General features: G+C 27.0%; 1 protein-coding gene across 1 annotated transcript; it reads left to right on the top strand.

The window, feature by feature from the left end:
- Positions 1–16,400: 16,400 nt before the first annotated feature.
- On the top strand, positions 16,401–20,486 carry LOC119616461 (dopamine N-acetyltransferase-like; the record flags this gene model as incomplete). The annotated part of the gene is made up of 2 exons (XM_037972808.1): positions 16,401–17,556; positions 20,304–20,486. Coding segments are annotated over exons 1-2 (270 nt in total), but the record flags the coding sequence as incomplete, so codon positions are not given.
- Between the last annotated feature and the right edge of the window lie 2,678 nt (positions 20,487–23,164).

The following is a 23,164-nucleotide window of genomic DNA, read 5'->3' as shown; positions in this document are numbered from 1 at the left end:
TTGCAACTGAGGAACTTACTAAATACAAAATTTTGAGCAAACATTTTTAATAACTCGATATTTCAAAAATTCTATAATATTTGAAAGCTGGATCATTCAGCTCAGTCATTGTAGAAACATTTATTTTGTACTGGCTCAAAGAACAGGTTTGAAGTCCAGTAATGTCCTTTATTGGCATTATATACTAAGTGCTAAACGAAACGCTTTTGAGTTCAGTAAAATGAACCATAATTTGTTTTTAATCTATTAAATATTTTAAACGTCAATAAATGGTGCTACAATATAGTTTTATATAGACTTCTGGTACATATGTATGTATATGAACCAAAACGATCATATGGGTAATTCCATGAGAAGGTAAACCACGACTGAACAAATAGAACCCTTATAACTGCTGCATTTTTGAAGATAATTCAACAAAATTTGGTATATGATCTTTTGTAGCGCCAAAGACGAAGACTGTTGAAAATTTTTTAAATCGGTCTATTTTTACACCTCGCCGCCATACAAACGGAACCGAAAATATCACTTTTTAGCTCATAATGCTGTTAATTATATTACTATCCCTTCAAAAATCGGCAGATCTAAAATGTTTATAAGCCTAAACCTTTATGCCGATTTTCATAACGATTGGACCTCATTTGACCCTAGTTCCATTCAAAGTTTAATTTCAGAAAAACAGTTAAACGTCCGTAACACCTCTAACCACTAGTATTATGATAAAATTTAGCACAAATAAATTTTATATGAAGTAAAATCACACCCTAGAATTTTATGAGGATCGGTCCATATTTGACCCTAGTCGCCATATAACTCCAGTTTTTTATTTTTATCTATAAATTGCTTAAACATGCATATGTATGTGTCACGTACGATATTTAAATATGTTCATTATAAAATTATATTAATTTCTTTTTTTATTTAAAAATTTCGTAAATATGTACATGTACTTTAAAAACACTTCCGTTTTTTGTCACGTAAGACATTGCCATATTTTAATCTATATTTTGGAAAACAAGGTTCCGAATGGGATGATTCCTTTTGCAAATATAGTATTCTTTAAATGGAACAGAATGACAAAATTGTTTTCCAAGTACTCCTAATTTTACAAAATCTATACCACTTTGAAGGCGTGCGAATGTCACATACAATCGTATGGAATTGCCCATATATGTGGAATTTCATTTCAAGTGACCCAACTCAAAAAATCGATTTTCACGAAATTTGCACTAAGGTTAGTACTACTGGATAGTATTTCAGACACAATTTTTCAGCGCTATCGGTCAAATTTCATCCAAATCGGAAGACATCGGTTTTTAAAATTGGGTCACATAACACGAAATTGCCCTTATGTATGTACCTCGAGTCTACCCGAAAGTCTAATTGAATATCGTATATGGGAACACTTCATTACAACTTGCATTAAGCATTTCAGTATTCTATGAATATCAACAAGATTTAACATCTTGAGGAGGTAATATGTTATTATATTTTGTGGTGAAAAGTACTGTCTCTTCCTATGCCAAGTTGATATTATGATATTTCTTACACGAGTGAATATATAATAAACTAGGTAGGTAGGTAGTTTAAAAATGATTTTTCTACGACAAAGGGTGTTGGAAGTCACAATATTCTTTATTGTTGCCAAATAAAATTTGTCTGGTTTTAAATCTGAAAAGAGATTTCCACCTATACAATATTGAGAACAAACCCCCAATAGCTGCAAAAAATACATCACCCTAATGTATAATATGTAATGTATGTACTTGAATTTGATATCCGATAGTTTGATATTTATTGTTGCATTTGGCCTGCAGTTCCCTCTTTGTCATGTGGAAGTGTTTTGTTTTTTAAATTTATTTTATACTTTTTAGTTAAATATTTTAAAATATTTTTATTTATATTTTGTGTTATTTTTTTTTTTTTTTTTTTGCTTAACAAAATGTTTGTTTTGCCATTTATTTGTTTGTTCAAACAGTAGAGGGGAGAATTCTATTTCAAACAGAGAAAATCTGGTCACGATCACTGTGTTGAGATTATGCCACGATATTTGTAACGTAAATAAACTATTAAATACAAATATGTAGTATCTAGATAGATTATATAATATTCACACAAACTCTCGTACAAACAGTGTGATGCAGTTTAATGCACTTGCACTACACTAGATTAATTGAAAATGTCAAAGTAATTCCGTTTTAGTTTTTTTTTTTTTTTTGCATTATGTCTAATATATATTTTTTGTATTTGATTTTAAATAGAGTAAAACTGCCCAGTGTGGTCATAATTAAATTTGTAATGTGTTTTGTTGTGTTTGAATTTCACAAAATATGTATGTATAAATAAATATTCATTTTATTTTTTGAAATTTAAATGGTTTCTCGTTTTTTGTTCATTTAGCAAAGGTGGTTTCATTAGCACCCATGGCTAATTTATACTCATTCATGTATTTATACGTTTTTGCTGTCTTGCGGTCATTAAAGATGTCAGGATTTAAATCAACAGCAAATAATTAAGACTTTATCACGAGTAAAGGAGATAAATTATTAATGTTTTGTTCGTTGGTTCACTTGGCACTTTAAGTTGAGTATTTATATTGAAAACTATTTTAAAATACTTAATATAAAATCTAAAAAAATATCATGTTCTAATTAATACCAATTTCATTTTAATTTAATTCCACCAACTTGATAGACAACTTTTCCAATAACCTTATTTTTTAGATACATTTTTATATAACCATAATAAAAGTATTCGTAACTATTTAACTTAATTTATGTACATTTAATTGCTAATTCCATTGGGTAATGAAACATTTTAATTAAAATTGGAAAGACACTTATAATAAAAAAGAAAAAATGTAAATATTTCTTGCATATAATGTACGTACATTATACTCATGGGGGAGACGATTTTTCATGTTCAATTCAAAATTTTACCCAGCTTCAAAAAATCTTTGTTTTGTTATATTTTTAGTCTATCGATGGCCGTTAGTGAGCTGGACCGGTTACCAAAAAGTCCCTTTTAAGTTATTTTTTTAAATGTTACAGTTTTTTATCACCACCATCAGTGGTGATAGAGGGTATATATAACTTTGTCATTCCGTGTGTAACACCAAGAAATATTCATCTGAGACCCAACAAAGTATATATATTCCGGGTCTGGGTGTGTAAAACACGCTCACGATAAAACGAAGCCATAGAGTTTAACCAAATTCACCCAAAATGTTCTTCATTTTCCTAAGTTGTTTGGTATTGAAAATGGGCAAAATCGGTTCACACCGGGAAAAGTTATGAATCAAAATTTAAAACAACCTCGAAAAAAATAAACATTTTTTACACATTCTGATGTCATTTTCTCGAAAACTATGTAAGGTAATTCCATGAAAATCACCACACATTCGTTTCTACATAAGAGCTTGATAAAAAAATGAAAAATTTTCTGGATCGGTCCATAATTGGACATAGCTCCCATACAAGGTCCCCTCCCGAAAATCACTTAAACGCGCATAACTCATTACTAAATTAAGATATCCATATAAAATTTGGTATAAGTATTACTCATATGCACAGAAATGTTACTTTGAAATTTTTTCCCGATCGGTCCATAATTGGTCATAGCTCCCATACAAGGTCCCCTCCCGAAAATCACTTAAACGCGCATAGCTCATTACTAAATTAAGATATCCATATAAAATTTGGTATAAGTATTACTCATATGCACAGAAATGTTACTGTGAAATTTTTTCCCGATATCCATACAAGGAATTTTGAAATTTTGTCTTTAAATGCATAATTGGTCATAGCTCCTATACAAGGTCCTTTTACGAAAATCTCTTAAACGCACATTACTCATTACGAAATAAAGCTATACTAAATTACGATATAGATACAAAATTTGACTGAAATATAGCTTTTATGTACAGAAATTTTGCTTAAAGAATTTTTTGCGATCGATCTATAATTGATCTTATCTCCCATACTAGGAACTACCCCTTAAAGCGCTTTAACCTTATTTAACTATTTGCATTATCAATTTGTGTAGAACAAAATTATATATGTATATGTATGTATTTTCAAAATCCTTAAATCTTTCACACACTTGCATACATGCAAATTATTAAATATTGCTAAGCACTATAAAAATATAAAAGAAAATGGCGTTTATAATGTTCAATAAATCTTGGAATTGTAATAGATCTAAGCTGTTTAAATCTTGGGATTTTTCTATTTAAGACATGAGAAGACTTATTTCTACAAATATTTGATCAATTAGAAAAGTATTAATATAAAAGTAGCTGGTGGAGGGTATTTAAGATTCGGCTCAGCCGAATATAGCACTCTAACTTGTTCTTAAACAAAATATACAATATGTGGTGGTATCATTCGAAAGTTTTTTTAAAGCCGCGTCTATTGCACAGAAAAAACTGAAAATGTGTTTTAATTATCAAATTAATTGTATCAAACAATTATTATTTCAATTATGAAATTTGTAAAACATATATTTTTCCAATTAAAGAAATAATCAAAACAATTAACATCAGTTATTAAACTCAAATTTTAAAATTAGTTTATTCATTAATTGGATCAATTAAATATTTAATAAAATAAAACTTACATTTTAATTAGTTTATTAATTAAATGAATTAAACAGTTTGGTTAAAAATTTATTAAAAATCAATTAAGTCGATGATTGAAACAATCAAAGCATTAATTTAATGCTTACAACTTTAAAGGATTACTTTACCTTTAACAGTGCGTTAAGCACTCTCAATAATATCTCTTTGTTGTCACATTTGAACGAATAAAGTGATTTATAATTTTAAAATATAATTTATATTTATATGCACTAGAAAAGCGAAATGAAACTCTTTCTTCCTTATTGTTATACAATTTACAAATTATTCAGCAGTTTTTGTTCTAAAAAAATTTGGCTCAAAATCAATGGTTTTAACTGCAGATCAATTAGTCGAAAATATGATTCACTGATGTAAAAAATATAAAAATTTTTAATAAACTTAACAACAATATAAAAAAAAACACGTTGGTTTTATGAAGATACAGAAAAATTATACATATAACTATAATTATAATAGAATATAACATATTATGTTCACACATATATTAAATCGGATCACATTTCATCTTTGTTCACAAACATATAATTACACAGAAAAAATTATCAGTAGTTTATTTTCAATTAACATGTTTTTCTCTTTCTTTAGTTTTAATTTAAGCAATTTTTTATTTGTCTTAATTATCTCGTTGTTTAAAACCTAAGTTTACAAATTTGATTAAATTTTTAATTGATTCAATTAGTTTTTTAATTGATTGAAAAAAATTTTCTGGCCAACTTTTCTATTTTAACTTTTTTTAAATATTTTATTTTGATTTCTTATGCTAACAATGTTTATAATTCTTAAATAGTCAATACGATTTTAGGCATATAATATTCAAGTTTCCTGACATTTTATAAAACACTTTATATGTTCAAATTTGATAATAAAGTGATATTTTTTGTAAATGCTCAAAGCATTGTTAAATGTCAAGCATTCCTTTAACATTGTGAGTAATCAGTTAATAATTTGATTGTTTTAATCATCAACTTAATTGGTTTTTAATACATTTTCTACCAAACAAACTAATTCATTTGATTAATAAATTAATAAAAATTAGATTTTATTTTTATTAAATATTTAATTTATACAATTAATGAAATAATCAATTTTAAATTTTATCTCAATTATTGATATTAATTGTTCTGATTAATTCGTTATTTGGAAAAAAAAAAGTATTTTTGTATTTTTTTACAAATTTGATAATTGATATCATCATTTTGGTGATAGGTGCAAAACTTGCTTGATACAATTATTTTGATAATTGAAACATATTTTTAGTTTTCTCTGTGTACTTTAATATTTATAATTTATGTAAGGCCCCATTATACATATGTATATTTCTTTATAAAATGAGTTTATTGATATAGTTTTGTGACCTTGTCTATTTCATACATACATATTATGTATGCATATCATATTAATTTTGTGTTTGTTTGAACTTAGACAGCTTAACCGATTTTCCAAAAATTTCCTAGTGTTTTCCAGTATGTCTGGAAGAAACTATAGACTAGCTTTCACTTACATACAAAATAAGTATTAAATCGCTCAGAATTTGCAACAGCTAGAGTGCTTAAATTTTGTATGGACAACTTTAGCATCGATATGAACTACGGGGACGAAATGCGCTATAGTGCTAGCTATAGTGGATGTGGCACCCACCATTTAAAAAATCTTAAATTGGTATATCTGAGGAAATATAACAGCTAGAGACCTCCTTTTCGGAGCCACTTTAGTACCAAACTTAATATTTAGGACAAAAATGGATGGACTAGCAAAAGGAGCGTGTAACCAGCTATTACGAGAGCAAAGCACCTACCCAGCGTGTATGTATGTATATATGTATGTATGTATGTATGTATGTATGTATGTATGTATGTATGTATGTATGTATGTATGTATGTATGTATGTATGTATGTATGTATGTATGTATGTATGTATGTATGTATGTATGTATGTATGTATGTATGTATGTATGTATGTATGTATGTATGTATGTATGTATGTATGTATGTATGTATGTATGTATGTAATGTATGTATGTATGTATGTATGTATGTATGTATGTATGTATGTATGTATGTATGTATGTATGTATGTATGTATGTATGTATGTATGTATGTATGTATGTATGTATGTATGTATGTATGTATGTATGTATGTATGTATGTATGTATGTATGTATGTATGTATGTATGTATGTATGTATGTATGTATGTATGTATGTATGTATGTATGTATGTATGTATGTATGTATGTATGTATGTATGTATGTATGTATGTATGTATGTATGTATGTATGTATGTATGTATGTATGTATGTATGTATGTATGTATGTATGTATGTATGTATGTATGTATGTATGTATGTATGTATGTATGTATGTATGTATGTATGTATGTATGTATGTATGTATGTATGTATGTATGTATGTATGTATGTATGTATGTATGTATGTATGTATGTATGTATGTATGTATGTATGTATGTATGTATGTATGTATGTATGTATGTATGTATGTATGTATGTATGTATGTATGTATGTATGTTATGTATGTATGTATGTATGTATGTATGTATGTATAGAATCTATAGAAGCCTGTTTTACGAAAAAAAATTAATCTAAAAATTTCTATAGTTTCTTGATTTTAAAAATTTTAGCGTATAATGAAAAACTTGAAAATTTAAAAATTTTATTTAATAGTTAATAACATTTAAATTAAGTTAAAATGTTATCAAACAACATTCTCAAAAATTAAACACACTTCATTAATTTATAAATCACCTAAATTTATTATGTTCTACTATTATCTTCGATTGTTTGTTATTATCATGGAATTTCTTTTCTTTCCAATTTCTTAAAATATGCATGTATTCTATAAATAGAAAGATCCGCAAATTAAAAAAAATTATGCATATTTTTTAACACACTAGTTTCAAAAAAGACAATTAGTTATTGCATATAGAAACCAGATATAATAGTTAAAAAAAAATCTTTAAAAAATTAATAAAAATAAAAATTAAATACTACGTTTCATTAAAATAAAAATATATTATCTTTTAAAATTTAGATATTTTTTTTTTAGAGTAGTATCTGTCAAGAAGAATCTGCGACAAAGAAACACAAAAATGTCTTGTCATGTTAACATGACAACTTATTTGTCGGACTTAAACAATTATTCAGTTTTGTTTTCGACAAGTAATTAATTATAACTACGACAATGGGTTATAAATTAAAATTGTATCCCGTACTCTCACCCTCCTCATCCTATTTTATCCAGAATTATTTGTATTTGAATAAAATTACAGGGAAAATGCAGTTTTGCGTATGCGTTTTATCATTGTCAACAGAATATTAAACTATTTCAACACCAAATAGGTGGCGGTAACGACATTAATCATTCTGTAAAATACCACGTAACCGGACATTTGTTCAAGGCATTCTATGCTTTTGTTTATGTTGCTTTAAAAACATTAATAAAAATGAAAAATTCAAATATGCAAAATACTATTTGCTACTGAACTACTTATGTATGTATATTAGTCGATGTATTTTTAGATATAAAATTAAAATAATAAAATCATTTAAATTAGATAACTTGTTTCCGATATTCATATTAGTCTATTTATTACACAATACTTTCATTAGGAACATACATACATAAGTAACCATTCTTCAACCGCGTACTTATCGTACTTATGTAGGCCAAACATCCTGCTAAAATATTCTCTTACACTTTCAATATAAGATTTTAATCAAATAATGTTCACAAACACTACTCCATCTATCCAGCCTCACACAACCTATTTTTATAGTTCCTGTTTATTCAATTCAGGAAATGTTTTTGATACATTGCAGAGATTTAGCATAATTAAGAACAAGCTCATGAGATCCACTTCTTTATTATTACCATTTAGTATTTTTAGGGAATAATTTATTCATATTTTATTTATTAAAGCCAGATTTGTAGTATTATATTTTCATATTTATGTTTTGCTTTCAGAATTTCTCATTGTATCAATTTTAATGCAAACAGTCCTTCTATAAATTGTTTTTATCTCAATGTTTATGTTCTAAATCCACTATGTCGTTTGTTTACAACCCACAAACAGTTCTTGATTAACTTTTAGTATAATTCCCAGACTCATTTTAGAATTGTAGTAATAAATGAAAAATAAAAAAATAATGAATAAAGAATTTTTTACTTTTAAAAGCTACTAAATTTATTAACATTTCAATCCTATTTTTTATTATTAATTATTTAAATTTATGGTTTTTATTTTCAATTTTTCCAAAAAACCCGTTACGTTATCAAATCCAGACCAAAAGCTCTTGAACTTGACAATGATGATGATACACAGACTTTTTAATTGATGCAGCTGATAAAAAACCACAACTTTTTTATTCTAGGGAATTTTTTGGACTGTGGTTTGTCATATCGTTTGTTTATTTATCTTAATTGTCTGGAAATGTTGCTGTACGAGTATTTGGTTTTTTAATTTTTAAAACCTGTTGAATAAATGCAACGAATATATTTGTATTATCATTGTAATACAACAAAAAAAGTAACGACAACAAAAGAAAATAAAAGAATATGCTAAAATATTAAAAAATAAATAATCCCAGTTATTAAAAACATATGTGTGGTTAGTTGTTCGCTCGCAAATCAAGAACCTTTGCGGTTTTTTGTTTTGGTAGTTTTAATTTGTTAAAGTGTTTATTTCTCTTCGGAGCGATCACCTATTAATTAATTATTAAATTAATATACATAAATTTAAAAAACATGTTTTTGTTGTTTGTTTTAGTAAATACTATTGATAAAGAACTTCTTGTTTTTTGTCCATATATATTTAAAATTTCTACTAATAATTTTATTTACTTTTGTAAAGAGTTGTGCTGCGCTGAATCCTAATCTAGCATCAGAATTTCTCCGTAACATCATGTTTTCGTGCCTTAAAGTTTGAAAGGCCATATTTGTTACGTTAATAATTTATAAATTTTGTTATGTCACCTGAAAGTCCAATCTTTGTAAAGTACAATTGTACATACCCAGCTAGCATTTTTTGAAATTTTTGATCACATTCGAATCATATATGACTCTTCTGCACAATTAAAATTATAATTTTCTCATTTTTTTATCATAAATGATATCGTGAGAAAATGGTACCATATCCGCGTCTCTTCTAAAAGAGTATTTTATGAGAGCCACTTATGATCACTTCTGTCTCATTTCTGAATCTTTTTTGAGTAGTTAAATTTTCTGGTCGTTTTAGAGTAATTTTAAAATCATATTTTTATAATTTTTGAGGCTTTTCTGAGCTATGTATTTTTATGTTTGTTATAGACAAATATAATAACAAAAATAGTTACAAATTATCACAAATTGTTTTTGTATTTCAATACAAATTTCAAATATTTTTGTGAAAATTAGTAACAACTTTTAGTTTTTGAACAGACATTATAATACAAAAAACAGTTTTTGATCTTCTAACTGCGCGAAATATTATCACAAAATTAATTTTTGAACAATCATATTTCGAATACCTGGATGATCTATATAGGAAACAAACTGATTCAATGTGCAATACTTTTGGACATTATATCGTGTTTTGCATTTGCTAGATTGTACTAAAACCAAATAAGGTCCAGGTATAAAAATTTGTGGGTCCACGACAAATATTTCCAAGTTATACAAGCGGAATGGCAAAAGCCAGTGATACAAAAAGAAATTAAGTAGAAATACCTGAGAAATGATACCAAGTATTTTCTGGTAAATCTTGTTGGGTACAACAAGAATCTGATTTTGAAATTTGCCAAACACCTGTTATAAAAAAATAAATTATTTTGTTATTAATGTTTGACTACGCTTGTAAAAATTATTCATTTTAAATCTGTGCACAGTTCTGAGTATCCAAAATCTACATATATTACACAACAATTTTAATTGTCGTGAGAATCGTATCTAATTTGTCTCTTGGCACTTTTATTTCACTGTTTTGAACAATATACAGGCTATAGTAAGGTCAAGGATACCTTATAACACGTTTTCAATTATTTTAATTGTGGATATTAAAATTCGTCACTAAAGTATATCAATAAAATGCAATAAAAATGGAAATTTTAACAATTTAATTTACAATATGTTTTTATGTATAAAATTTGTAAAATTCCCTTGAATCTTATTTTCAACGAAAATTAATTAATTAAGCTAATTACTCATTTGATAGAAGAGTAAAATTGTGATCACAATATAAAAAATTAATAGAAATTTCAAATTTACAGACTAGACTTAGTTTTAAGAAATTTTTGCATATTGCATTGCAAGTGAGTGATATATTCAAATCGATTTAGTGATAAAATGTTGATACAGATGAAACATGACAAATTCAAAGAATTAGCTTTTCTCAACTGAAATTTGTTTAATTGTCTATTGCAATACTATTACAAAATGTATTCTGTATTGATTTACCGATTGCTATGAAAAATATCACACTTTCTGGTAAGAATTGTACCCACGACCCCGAAAACTAATGGACTAGCACACTTATAACTAGCCCACCGTCATACACATGTTATCAACTGAAGTTAAAATATTCTCCGTCCACAGTGATATTGACTAAAATACTACGATAACTGAATCATGTAAAAAACTTTTGCTCCTACGATAGTAGTAATTACATAGCAACAAACAATTTTCTAACTATCAATTAGAAAATATTAATAGAAAAAATTTGTTTTAAATTCTAAATGAATTAAAAATAAAAAATAAACCTTTGACTATAACACAGAATTAAGTCAGATTTTTATATTATAAAGCGCTCTTAGAATTACGTTAACAAATTTTTCCATTGAAGTAATACTAAACTGAATAATAATGATTTAACAATATAATTACATATAAGTACCTAACTAAATTCTATTTTATGCAATTACAAATTAATTAATATTTACACAATTATCTAATATAATTAATAAGAATGTCACTTATTTGTTTCATTTGAATATTTAATGTCGCGTGCTAACTTCAACACATGTCCAACTGTTTCGGTCGGCCTTTTATCCATCCATCAATCATTTATTTTTTGTTTTCGTTTTTATTAAATTTTGTATTTGCAAAATAAAATCAAATCAACGTCATTATTATCATCATTATCAGCATCATCAACGTACGTACATATTGTATGAGTGTGTACCTTTAATTAAGTAAATAATGTTTATTTAATTTATTTCTCACACTTTTCATTTTATTATTACGCTGATGCTGTTGTTAGAAAAACAAAAAAAAAAATCATAAAGAAAAAATGTAAACTACTAAAAGAAAATAAATAATTATTTGGCGCCAAAATTACTGCCAGTGATCAGACTGAATTGAACATCTGATATACGAGTACAATTTGTCATTTATTCATTCATTGAAAAAGTGATTTAAATGTCCACTGACTCGTTGACACCACAACCGGCGGGTGGACAGTCTGCTAAAGCGAGTCGGTGAGTGAATGACTAAATAAATGAATGATTGACTTTTATCGCCAGCGTGTACATCAAATTCATTTGAACTATTGATACATTATGAGAAAGAGTATGAATAGTCAAAATCGAAAAGAAAAAAATATTTTCAAGCATAAAATTAGCAATTGTACAGGTACTAACAACAAAAACAAATAATATTTTATTAGTTTTTTAAGAAAAACAAACAAAACCGATAATTTATTTTCTTACTTTTTTTGTTTTCATACCCTTTCCTACTATGTGCAGTCTGTATTGAGTTTGTGCTAATGTTTGTAACACCCATAAGTAATAATCTAAAATTTTGAAACTATGATAACTTAGCGGCAAGGACAAAATTAGTTGAAATCCGTCGGTTTCAAAAATGTGGAAATTATCATACTAAATTCCGTATGAGACTCATAATTGGTCTCATTAAGGTAAGGCGTATGGTATCATATGATCGGCCATGCCCTACCGACCCGCTATCTAACTTTATTCCTTTTGTTAATTTTGGTGTTAATTAATGAGCGGGTAATAGGTTAAATTTACATCTAAATATTAAAGACAAACCTGGTAAATAACCAGGCGAAATAAATTGTATTGTTTTATTTTATTTATTTTTGTCAATCACTTGATCATGAGTATACACCCAGCAAAAACATATAACTTACTTAACAATTTACTATTCAACTACATACTATCTGCATTACATAGAAGGGGTCTTGTAATGACTTACAAATAATATATTATGTAAGTGCTTACTTTTTAGCCTTGACAAATGTTTTCGAACTTTATTTAAACAAAGGAAAACTATTTTTTTTGTGTGAAACTAGTAATACATGCACTTTTTGGCATTTTCTTCTCAGAACTTAACTCCCTAATTGCAGGCGATCGTAGAAACTACTTACCTAACTCCGTATTTGTAAGCGAGCGTTGTAAGTATTTGCCTCCAATGTCACCCCCGTGTTAAAATAATTGCTTAAATGCCTTACTTTTCAATGTAAGTTTTTGCATAAGTATGTTATGTCTATTAGACTGTCAATTAAAATTAAATAACTAAATATTATTGATATAAACATATTTAGAAATTATGATTAATTTGCTGAAAGAAACTTAAATTCCTGAGATATCAATCGACATCAATATCTTATACAAAGTTACGATATTAAAGCTGTATAATAACAACAATGATAACTTTCAAACTAGACACATAAGCCATAAACTTGAACTTTGTAAATATGAACCAAATTTTAGTAAATATTTCATATAAAAGTTCCAACCTAGAATTATTTACTACAGCAAAATCTATTTTATTAAGGAACAAGTAAGAAATTATAGTCGGGCGAGGCCGACCATATAAAAATAAAATGTTATTTAGTTCTCATAATAAAGCATTTAAGTGGAATTGTACATTGCTTCAGATGTGGACATTTAATGAGGCCCTATAATTTTTAAATTCATGAGTGTTATCAAGGCTAGTATAGAACTTGGTATTGTAGCTTTTTGTCGAGATACGAGTATATTAAACATAATTTTGAACTTAAAAGCCCTATTCGGCGGGTTCAGATGATGGGGGCTAGGTGAAATAATGGACAAATGTTTACCATTATGAACCGATGTTTACCATAGACTTCGTCTCTGGTATAATAGAAGATCATGTGCCAAACTTCATTGAATTATCTTCAAAATTGCGAGCTGTAATTTCATTACAAAGTTTACAAGCCCTATTCGGGGGTTCAGTTGTATGGGGGCTAGGTAAAATGATAGACCGCTCTTAACCATTTTCAATAGACTTCCTCCCTAGGATAAAGAAGATCATGTACCAAATTCCATTGAATTATCATCAAAATTACGTCCTGTAGTCTGAGTACAAGGTTTACATGGACGGACAGGCGGACAGACATATCTAAATCGACTCAGAAAATGATTCTAAGCCAATTGGTGTACTTTAAGGTGGGTACAGGACCAATATTATTGTGCGTTACTAACATCAGCACAAACCAAATATACCCTCCCCACTAAAGAGGTGTAGAGTATAAAAATGGAGTTAATCTTGTTAAAAGAGTATTAGGTGTATGATTAATCAACTGATTGACTTCCTTTTATAAATATATTTAGGATTTTAATAATATTGATTGAATATGAATGACAATTAAAAATCATATACAAATAGTAATCGAGTTATTGACAAATAAACATTAAGGAAAATTTTTAATATAAACAAAAGATTGGATCTGTGAATAAACAGAACACCCAGATCGATTAATTACATATAAGATAAATAACTTACTTACATTCACATATACTATAGTATAATAATTTCAAGAGCGAGAACAACTCTAGATTGATAATAATAACAATAGTTGTTGAGATTAAGTAAAGGCTACTCGTAATCAATATTATAGTTTTTATTGGTTTAATTCTGGTTGTAACACGACTTTAAACCAGAGATGCAAAATTGAAAATTATAAATTGTACAAACAATATTAAAAATTTTCCAGCATAAACATGGTAATGTACTTACTCAACAACTTACTTTTCAATGACTACCACTTACCATTTACAATACTTAGAAGGAGTATAGTAATGACTTACAAATAAAATATTTACATAATATATAAGAATTTTTTTTTGTGAAAACTAATAGTAGACGCATAGGAAGAATCCTAGGCTATTTTTGTTTCTCAAAACCAAAACTAATTATTTGTAGGCGATCGTAGTAAGTACATACCTAGCTCCATATTTATAAGCGAGTGTGGTGAAATAATGATTTAGAAAATGTAATGAGCGTTACTGACTTATGAATAAGAGTATAGCGATGAAATTCGACGCACGTAAGTTTCATGCGAGTCAAAATCTTTCTAGTAAATTTGATATGGATCGGTCAATAATTGACTTAAAGTTTAAACCACATTACTGGCTTAAAAATACGAGTATTGCAATTTGACATAAGTAAGTCTGTTACGAGCCAAAACCTGTCTACTAAATTTTATGTCAATCGGTCCATAATTGACCCTACCCCCTATAAAAGGTCCGCTTCAAAAAATTACTCTAACTGGCTTAAAAATACGTATATAGCAATAAAATTCGACACATATAAGTTTCATGCGATTCAAAATCGCTCTATCAAATTTTAAATTAAACAGAGAAAACTAAATAAAATGTTTTCAATAAATTTTCTATTTTAAAATATATAAAATGATATGTCGACGATTCGAAACTATACTTGCAAGGTCAGGAAGCTAAATTTTTTCAGAAAAAGTTCTTAAAATTTAATTTTTTATCTGTATGTGTGTATCTTCATAAAATATTGTTTTTATCATTCATCTACCATTTAACATTTGAACGGATCGGGATATTTCAATCACATATCGGTAGTATTTAAGCTAATGAAAGTAGAATATAAAATACCAAAACGTCGAAAACGTGCTATGTCGAAATAGATTATTGGGAATCATCACAAAACAAAGCAAGGTACATATGTATATTATGGTAGGGGAAAAAAGCACTAGTTGGCTTTCTATACAGAGTGAGATGTGTTAGTTAAGGGCCCTGCAGACGAACACACTTTACGTACGTAAAGTCTAATGAAAAAATAAAATGAAATTCCATCCGTTTACATGACTGATCTAATGCGACTTGCTTGCTGTACGACTCAAATTTTCCATCCGTATTTTCTCTCAATGTGTGATGGTTTCATTACATATTGCGTTTAGACGGTCCCATCCGTGCTCTTTTACACAAAATTTTGACAGATCATAGTACTTGTGTGCTCGTGTAAAGGGGGCTTTAACAATATACATATATACATACATACTTATCTGCCCCTGGGATTTTAAAATGTGGAAAAACTCCAGAATTTCAATTGAAACCTATTTTTTCAAACAATCCTTGACGAAACACACTTTTTATAAATAATTTGCTCCAATAAGCAAAATTGCAGCACGTGAAATTTACTTTTTTAACTGCACCAAATTGCCTTATATCGGGATGAATGTAATTTTTGGGAATTTAACTTCAGCCACTACCAAAAAAAATTACAATAAAATCAACGGTTCCATACCTGATACAAACAAATCGATGGCGCAGAATCTCTATGCAAACATCTCTCACGCTCGTGTGGAATATATTTTTTTTTAAATGTTTGGAGTGAGTTTGGTATGATTTTTTATGTCAGCAACAACCAAGTTTTCAAACAAAAACAAATTTTCCCGTTTATAATAAAAATTCTCCTTCAGCGCATGCTCTTTTTTCTTAATAATGAACTTTTTTTGTTTGTTTTAATGCCGGCCTGTATTTTTGTTCCGTCACATTTCTACACAGAGTGAAAAGCAATCGTGACCAGTTAGTTAAGACTCACTCGCGTTCGTACACAGACAACAACGTTCTTGCTAAAAGTATCTTTTTAGTTGCAAATACAAAACTCGCCGGAAACCATACAAAAATATATACATCTATAAGATACAAAAACAAAAAATATAAATAAACAGCAAAAAAATAAATACAATGTATTGGCTAAATACAAAAACAATACAATATTTTTTTACTTAAAAAATCTGATTGTATGAGAATATTTTAAGCAAAAAAAAAAAAAAAGCAATGAAATAAAAAAAGCATTACTCTAAAAAAAGTATAGTCGTATAAAACGTGACACTATATAATGTTGACAATCATTCACTCATTCACCAAGTGTATCAAACGTTGTGTTACAAAACAATACATTCTATCAATATTCTTTCAAGGATAAATCCTGTCAACTGCATTAAGGATTTGAAAAATATAACAGTTTAAATGCAATTTAAAAAATAACTAAATTTTAAAAATAGTAGTAAACTTAAGAAATTGACAAGTAGCTGTGAAATTAGCGGAATAAAAAAGTGTTTAAACATTTTAAATATAAACAAAAATTTGTTAATTAGTTCATTTATCTTTCATGCATTGTGGATGCTCGTCACTTTTTTTTTGAAAAAAAATCATCGCTCAGTGAATGAATTATTTTCTTCCATTCGATTTTGTTACAAAGAACAACAAAGACTAAATAAATAAGAAATAAACAAAAATCAAGAAAAGGAAAAAAAAAACTCTTAAATAAATAACAAAAAAGTCAAAAAGATAAACAAACTGAACAAATCTAAATCTGTATCGTTTAAATACGTCTGGCAAAATCATTGTTGATATTTTGCCATTACCACACTTTCTGATCGTTTTTTATTATTATTTTGTTAAAAATTTTCTCATCTGGTTGGTGTATTTTAAACCAAACTAAGTGCTCTAATTAAATTTTTAATACAAATTTATTACCGTGAAAAATTGTTTGCCAGTTTTCCTTCATTAATAAGACAACACACCGCCAGCTTCATCATGGAAATTGAAAATCTTCCACAAATGCTAAAAAATAATCGCACATTTGCTGATAATGATGCGATTATGATCGAAAAGAGATATACGGTAAGTGGATAATGTCCCACATTAAAAAGTGTCTGTGGTTTTTTTCTTTGGTTTCTTGTGATATAAAATAAATTTTATTAGGTTTTTTCTTAGAAAATTGTCGTGTTTTTAGAAATGTTTAATTTTTAAACATGTGCTATTTTCGTTCAAAATTATTAATGAATTATGTTTTGTTCATAAACAACACATTAAAAATTAAAAGAAAAAGTCATATGTTTTAGAATAATTTATTGAGGAAGGAAAAAAAACTTTCTAAATTAAGGTACAAACTGCCCTCATATAACGCGGTTTATATGACAAAAAAAATTACATAGCAAAATCTTACTTTGAAAAGTAAGAGACTAAAATGCTAAAATTTACTTACACAATAGCATTTTAATTCATTAAGTAAGTAGTTTTGTCTCTGAGAAAAAATCCTAGGAGGAAACCCCATTGCGTCTATTCAGTTCTTGTAATATTTTAGAGAATATGTCATAATATATTTTCGCAATAATGTAATTCAGATAATATAATTTATATCCCCGAAGTTTTAATAATTTCAGTCAATCTTAACCCATAAACTGTGGAGCTTAAATGTCAAATTTTGCAATATTTGGGTGTTATCTTTAAACCATATCAAAATATGAGTTATTTATTCCCCTTATTTAATAAAAAATGACAAAAATTTATAGTAAAAAATATGTGAAAAATAATCATAATTAACCCCTTAAATCCTTGCAAACAATTGCAAATTTTAAAAAACCCCAAAAAACTATCTTTAAATAACGCTATATATATTTCGAGAAATAAGAATACTTTTGAACTTATTTTAGATTTACCGACTTTTCTGAACAAAATATTCAACTTTTTCGACAAAAATTGGATTACTCGAAAGAAAACTCGAAATTTAAAGAACCCTATTTATAACATCCTAAATATATTCCTAATTTATTTTACAATTATTTTATTCCTTTGATTCCATATATAAGAAAATAACGAAGATTTCACAATTTTCTTAATTACATGTAATTCACTTTTCCAAATTATATATATTTTATTCTCTATTAGTCAGATTTGAACCTATTACTCATAGTTTAGAAGATAACATTCCCGTATTCAAAATTTGTTTATTACAAATTCCGACTAAAACCTGTAAATCATGCAAATACGATAACGATGCATTAGTCACATTTTTCTAAATGTTCGATTTTATTTTTTGTTCCCTAAATTGCCAATAACTCAAAAAGTTAAAGACCCGTAATTAAAATTTTGACAAAAACAATATACAAACGTGTTCGTCAAAAACCAGATACTTATTGTTTTTTAAGTAACAAACAATATTTTTTGCAGTTGAATACAAATTACAATTACTTTGTTTAAAATATAATACATCTGATTTGCTTTATGTACATATTTCAAAATGATAATAAAATTGAAATTAAATTTACAATTTCAATTTTATTAGATTTTAGAATGTGACAATATATGCAGTTAAAATGTTTGAAGAATTATATTAAATGCAATTAGTATGTAGACGTTATACAATTGTTTTACTATTACTTCCTGGGTTAGTTCATAAAATGCAACAGATAATCTTAATTTATTTGAAGTTACTTTTAAATTATACATATAATGTGTATATAAATACTTTTTATGCAAATATCAAACGAATACATTTCAAATATGTCCTGTGATATAATCTACATTCTATTTTGAAATTTTAAAGCATTTTTAAGGGTCTCTGAACTTTACAATACAAAAGATATTTGCGGAAAAACAATTTAATTTTAAACATATACATATTAAATGTTTCAACTGAAAATTAAGTATTAACCAGAAATAGAGGCCAATTTAATAAAAAGTCACTTAATCAAAATAACATTTTCCCAAAGAAAAATATGTTTTTTCGATTTGGAATCTTTGTGAGTTTGTAGTAATCGTCTATAGTATAAATAAAATTACAGAAAAATGTGTATATTCATGTTCTTAGAACACAACAAACATAAATACAATTTCCGGAAAAAATAAAGAAAAGTCAAAACAAATAATATTTACTAATAAATTGAAAAAAGTTTTCACATTGACATGTATGTAAACATTAGGATGGTATTTATTATGCTCTGTTATAAATTGGAATACATATTTTTGTACTATTTCATTGTGTACAAGTTTGACGTTTTAAACCGACTAGGAATTGAGAATTTTATTAAATTATATATAGACTAGACTATAGACTAGACTATAGACTAGACTATAGACTAGACTATAGACTAGACTATAGACTAGACTATAGACTAGACTATAGACTAGACTAGACTATAGACTAGACTATAGACTAGACTAGACTATAGACTAGACTATAGACTAGACTATAGACTAGACTATAGACTAGACTATAGACTAGACTATAGACTAGACTATAGACTAGACTATAAACTAGACTATAGACTAGACTATAGACCAGACTATAGACTAGACTTTAGACTAGACTATAGACTAGACTATAGACTAGACTATAGACTAGACTATAGACTAGACTATAGACTAGACTATAGACTAGACTATAGACTAGACTATAGACTATAATATAGACTATAATATAGACTAGACTATAGACTATAATATAGACTACAATATAGACTAGACCAGACCAGATTATAGACTAGAATATAGAATGTTCACGTTTTCCTCAATTCTTTCAGTAACTTTTATAAAAATTTCAAAATCAAAAGCTAAACATTCATATATTTCATTTTCTTCTTTTTCAGCTTTCGGATTTATATCCAATTGCGAGACTTACCCAAAAAATGGACAGTGTTTTAAATGTTTCCTCCACGGCCACCACCACCACACAAGTACCTAAATCTGATGATTTACCTTACACAGTGGAATGTGTTAAACCCGAAGATTCAGAAAAAGTTGTTGAAATGTTGAAAGCATTTTTCTTTAAGGTGAGTTTTTTACCTTTCCATTTCATTGTCTGATTTCCATTAAAATCAACATAAACAAAATCTAAACAAAAGAATATGGAATATTGCAAAAAATACTCGTATGCAAAAATGAACTAAGTGTCAATGAATTTGATGCATTTGGTTCAATAAATTAAATTCAAATAACTATGCAATAGAAATAATTTAAACATTATTTTAAAAGCGAAAACAAAATGTCTTAAATTTGTACGATAATTCATATAAACAAAAAAATCATTAACAATTTAAAACATACATATTTCCATAACCAACAGAGATATTAAAGAATGTAAAGAAAACAATTATGTTCAACAAGCAAGTATAGCAAAGGTATAGAAACAAAGGTAGCAATCTACGCTTTTGTAATTTTTTAAATAAACTAATTTATACATATGTTTTCTTATTAACTTTGAACAAAGAATTAGATGAAATATAAAAAATGTTAATTGAAATTTCTAGACAAATCAATTTCGAAATTTTTAGAAAATGGAGATATCAATATACATCATACCTCTTACTTATGTTGGCTCTCTCAAACTGTAATTTTTTCCGGTAAAAGTCCAAACACTGAACAATTTTTTACCAGAAATGAAAAGATTTATTAAAGCAATCAGATAAAACACATTTCTTTAACAAAGAATACATTCATTAACAGCTCTTTATCGCACGTACTCCATCAGTCAGTTGCGGTATGCACACTTCTGCTGTACGTTTGTATCACGTATTCATCACTTTTAATTTGCTTTTTCACACTGTTGTTTATTGAAAATTAAATGTCGGTGCAAAATTAAAACATATTTGAAACGATTCTATATTTATCAATTTCAATATCAATATGAATTTGAATAATTACTTGCTTATAGTGATGCGAACAATTTGCAAATATTTATTTGGATTTTAATCTAAACAATTTTTGTACACCCTACACTAAAACAATAGGTAAGGGGAATACTGTACATCTATGATGATGTTTGCAATGTTAAAAATTATTTTCAACGATTTTATTGAACCTGTCGGTTCATATATAAAATTAGGTTAAACTTGATTTTTTCATTGCGAGAACAATAATAACATGTCGAAATTGTCCATAAATCAAACTTCACTAAGTATTGAAATATGGATGAACCGGTGATAAAAGCCCCATACCAATTTCCGCAATTCAGATAAATTTACCGGATGTTATTAAATTAGAGCATTAATCAGAAAATTGTTTATATCCATTTATGGACAATCTTTAAAAGAACGAAAATTTGCTCTAATTCTAACTAGTAATCTGTTACATTCGAAATTAATTTATAATGTGTCTTAGGACTTATCAGATTTGATCGTCTTTATTACTTAATTCGATATACATACAAAGGTCTTGTAAGATCAATCAAATATTTACAAAAAATATTGGTTACGTCTTTTTCGAAAAATATTTGATAGGTGTGAACGTACCTTTAAAAATGTTGATCGTTGTACTCTTTTAGTCCATTATTGATCATATTGTTGTTGTAGGGCATCTCATGATCGGCCATGTCCGAGTATAATTTCTTTATTGTTTTAAATTTGGTTTGTTTATATTGTAAAATCGAACAAAAAACAAGAAAATTTCCCATAAAATAAAACAAATGTTCAGTGAAATTGCTACGATTTTTGTAAAATTAATTTTGCACCTTTTGGAAAAATACAAATTCGTGTGGAAGAAGGAAAACACACGCTTATAATTGAGTGACCAGGTGTTTTTTATTTTTTTTTTTTTCTTTTGCAAATTAATATTTGTTTAAATTAGCATTTCATTATGGAAATTAGCATGAACCATACTGAGTGACAAAAGAAATACACAAATACTAAACTGTGAAAGTAAGATAACTTTTTCAATTAAAATTATTTGAAAAAAGTAGGGAGAATAATAATAATGTTGGTATAAATTTATATAAAGTGTGACAATTGTAGAACTAGGTAAGATTTACTGACAAATTGACTGATTAGTTCTACCGTTTTGCATTTTAATAGTAAAATCTTGAATAAAAGTATTTCATATTTAAATTTCATTTTTTTTTTCTTAAAAGTTCTAACCAGCAATTTAAATAATTTTTATTGAAAAGTTAAAGATCAGTTAAACTAATTTATTCCAATACACGATTTTCGTGTAACTTAATAAATTGTAAATATTAAAAATTTTTAATTACTTTTAAGTTCGAAAAAAAACCCACACAATAGATATGCTTGCACACGAAAAAACTATTATTACTTATTTGAAGATTACTTAGAAAATTTGCATACAAATCGCATTAAAAAAAGCCTCGAAAAAAAAAACAAATTAAATGACGTTTTAATATTCTCATTAATAAATACGTAATGTTTCCTTAAAACATGAATTCTATACGAATTTATTTGCCTTCAGTTATTTCGTAGTTTTTGTTTAATTTTCAAGAAAATATTTAATGCTATAGTTGTATTAAGTCATAAATTACTCAATAATCGATTGATATCGAATGTAATTAAAAGGTGCCACAATAAATTATTCCCCAGTTTTTTTAATGCAATAGAAAAAACTTTAAGCGCTACGTCAGTGAGTGACTTGTAGAATATTATATCAAATACATACTTACTGTTAGACAATTACAATTTGTGGAAAAATTAATATTTATTTTTAAATATAGATTAATGTTAAA

Source organism: Lucilia sericata, unplaced genomic scaffold, assembly GCF_015586225.1.
Source record: "Lucilia sericata isolate MDLA Ls3-8-SP2 unplaced genomic scaffold, ASM1558622v1 Contig000073F_arrow, whole genome shotgun sequence".
In the NCBI taxonomy this organism is placed as follows: domain Eukaryota; kingdom Metazoa; phylum Arthropoda; class Insecta; order Diptera; family Calliphoridae; genus Lucilia; species Lucilia sericata.
The sequence above is the reverse complement of the archived record's forward strand: the minus strand, read 5'-3'. Positions and strand labels throughout refer to the sequence as shown.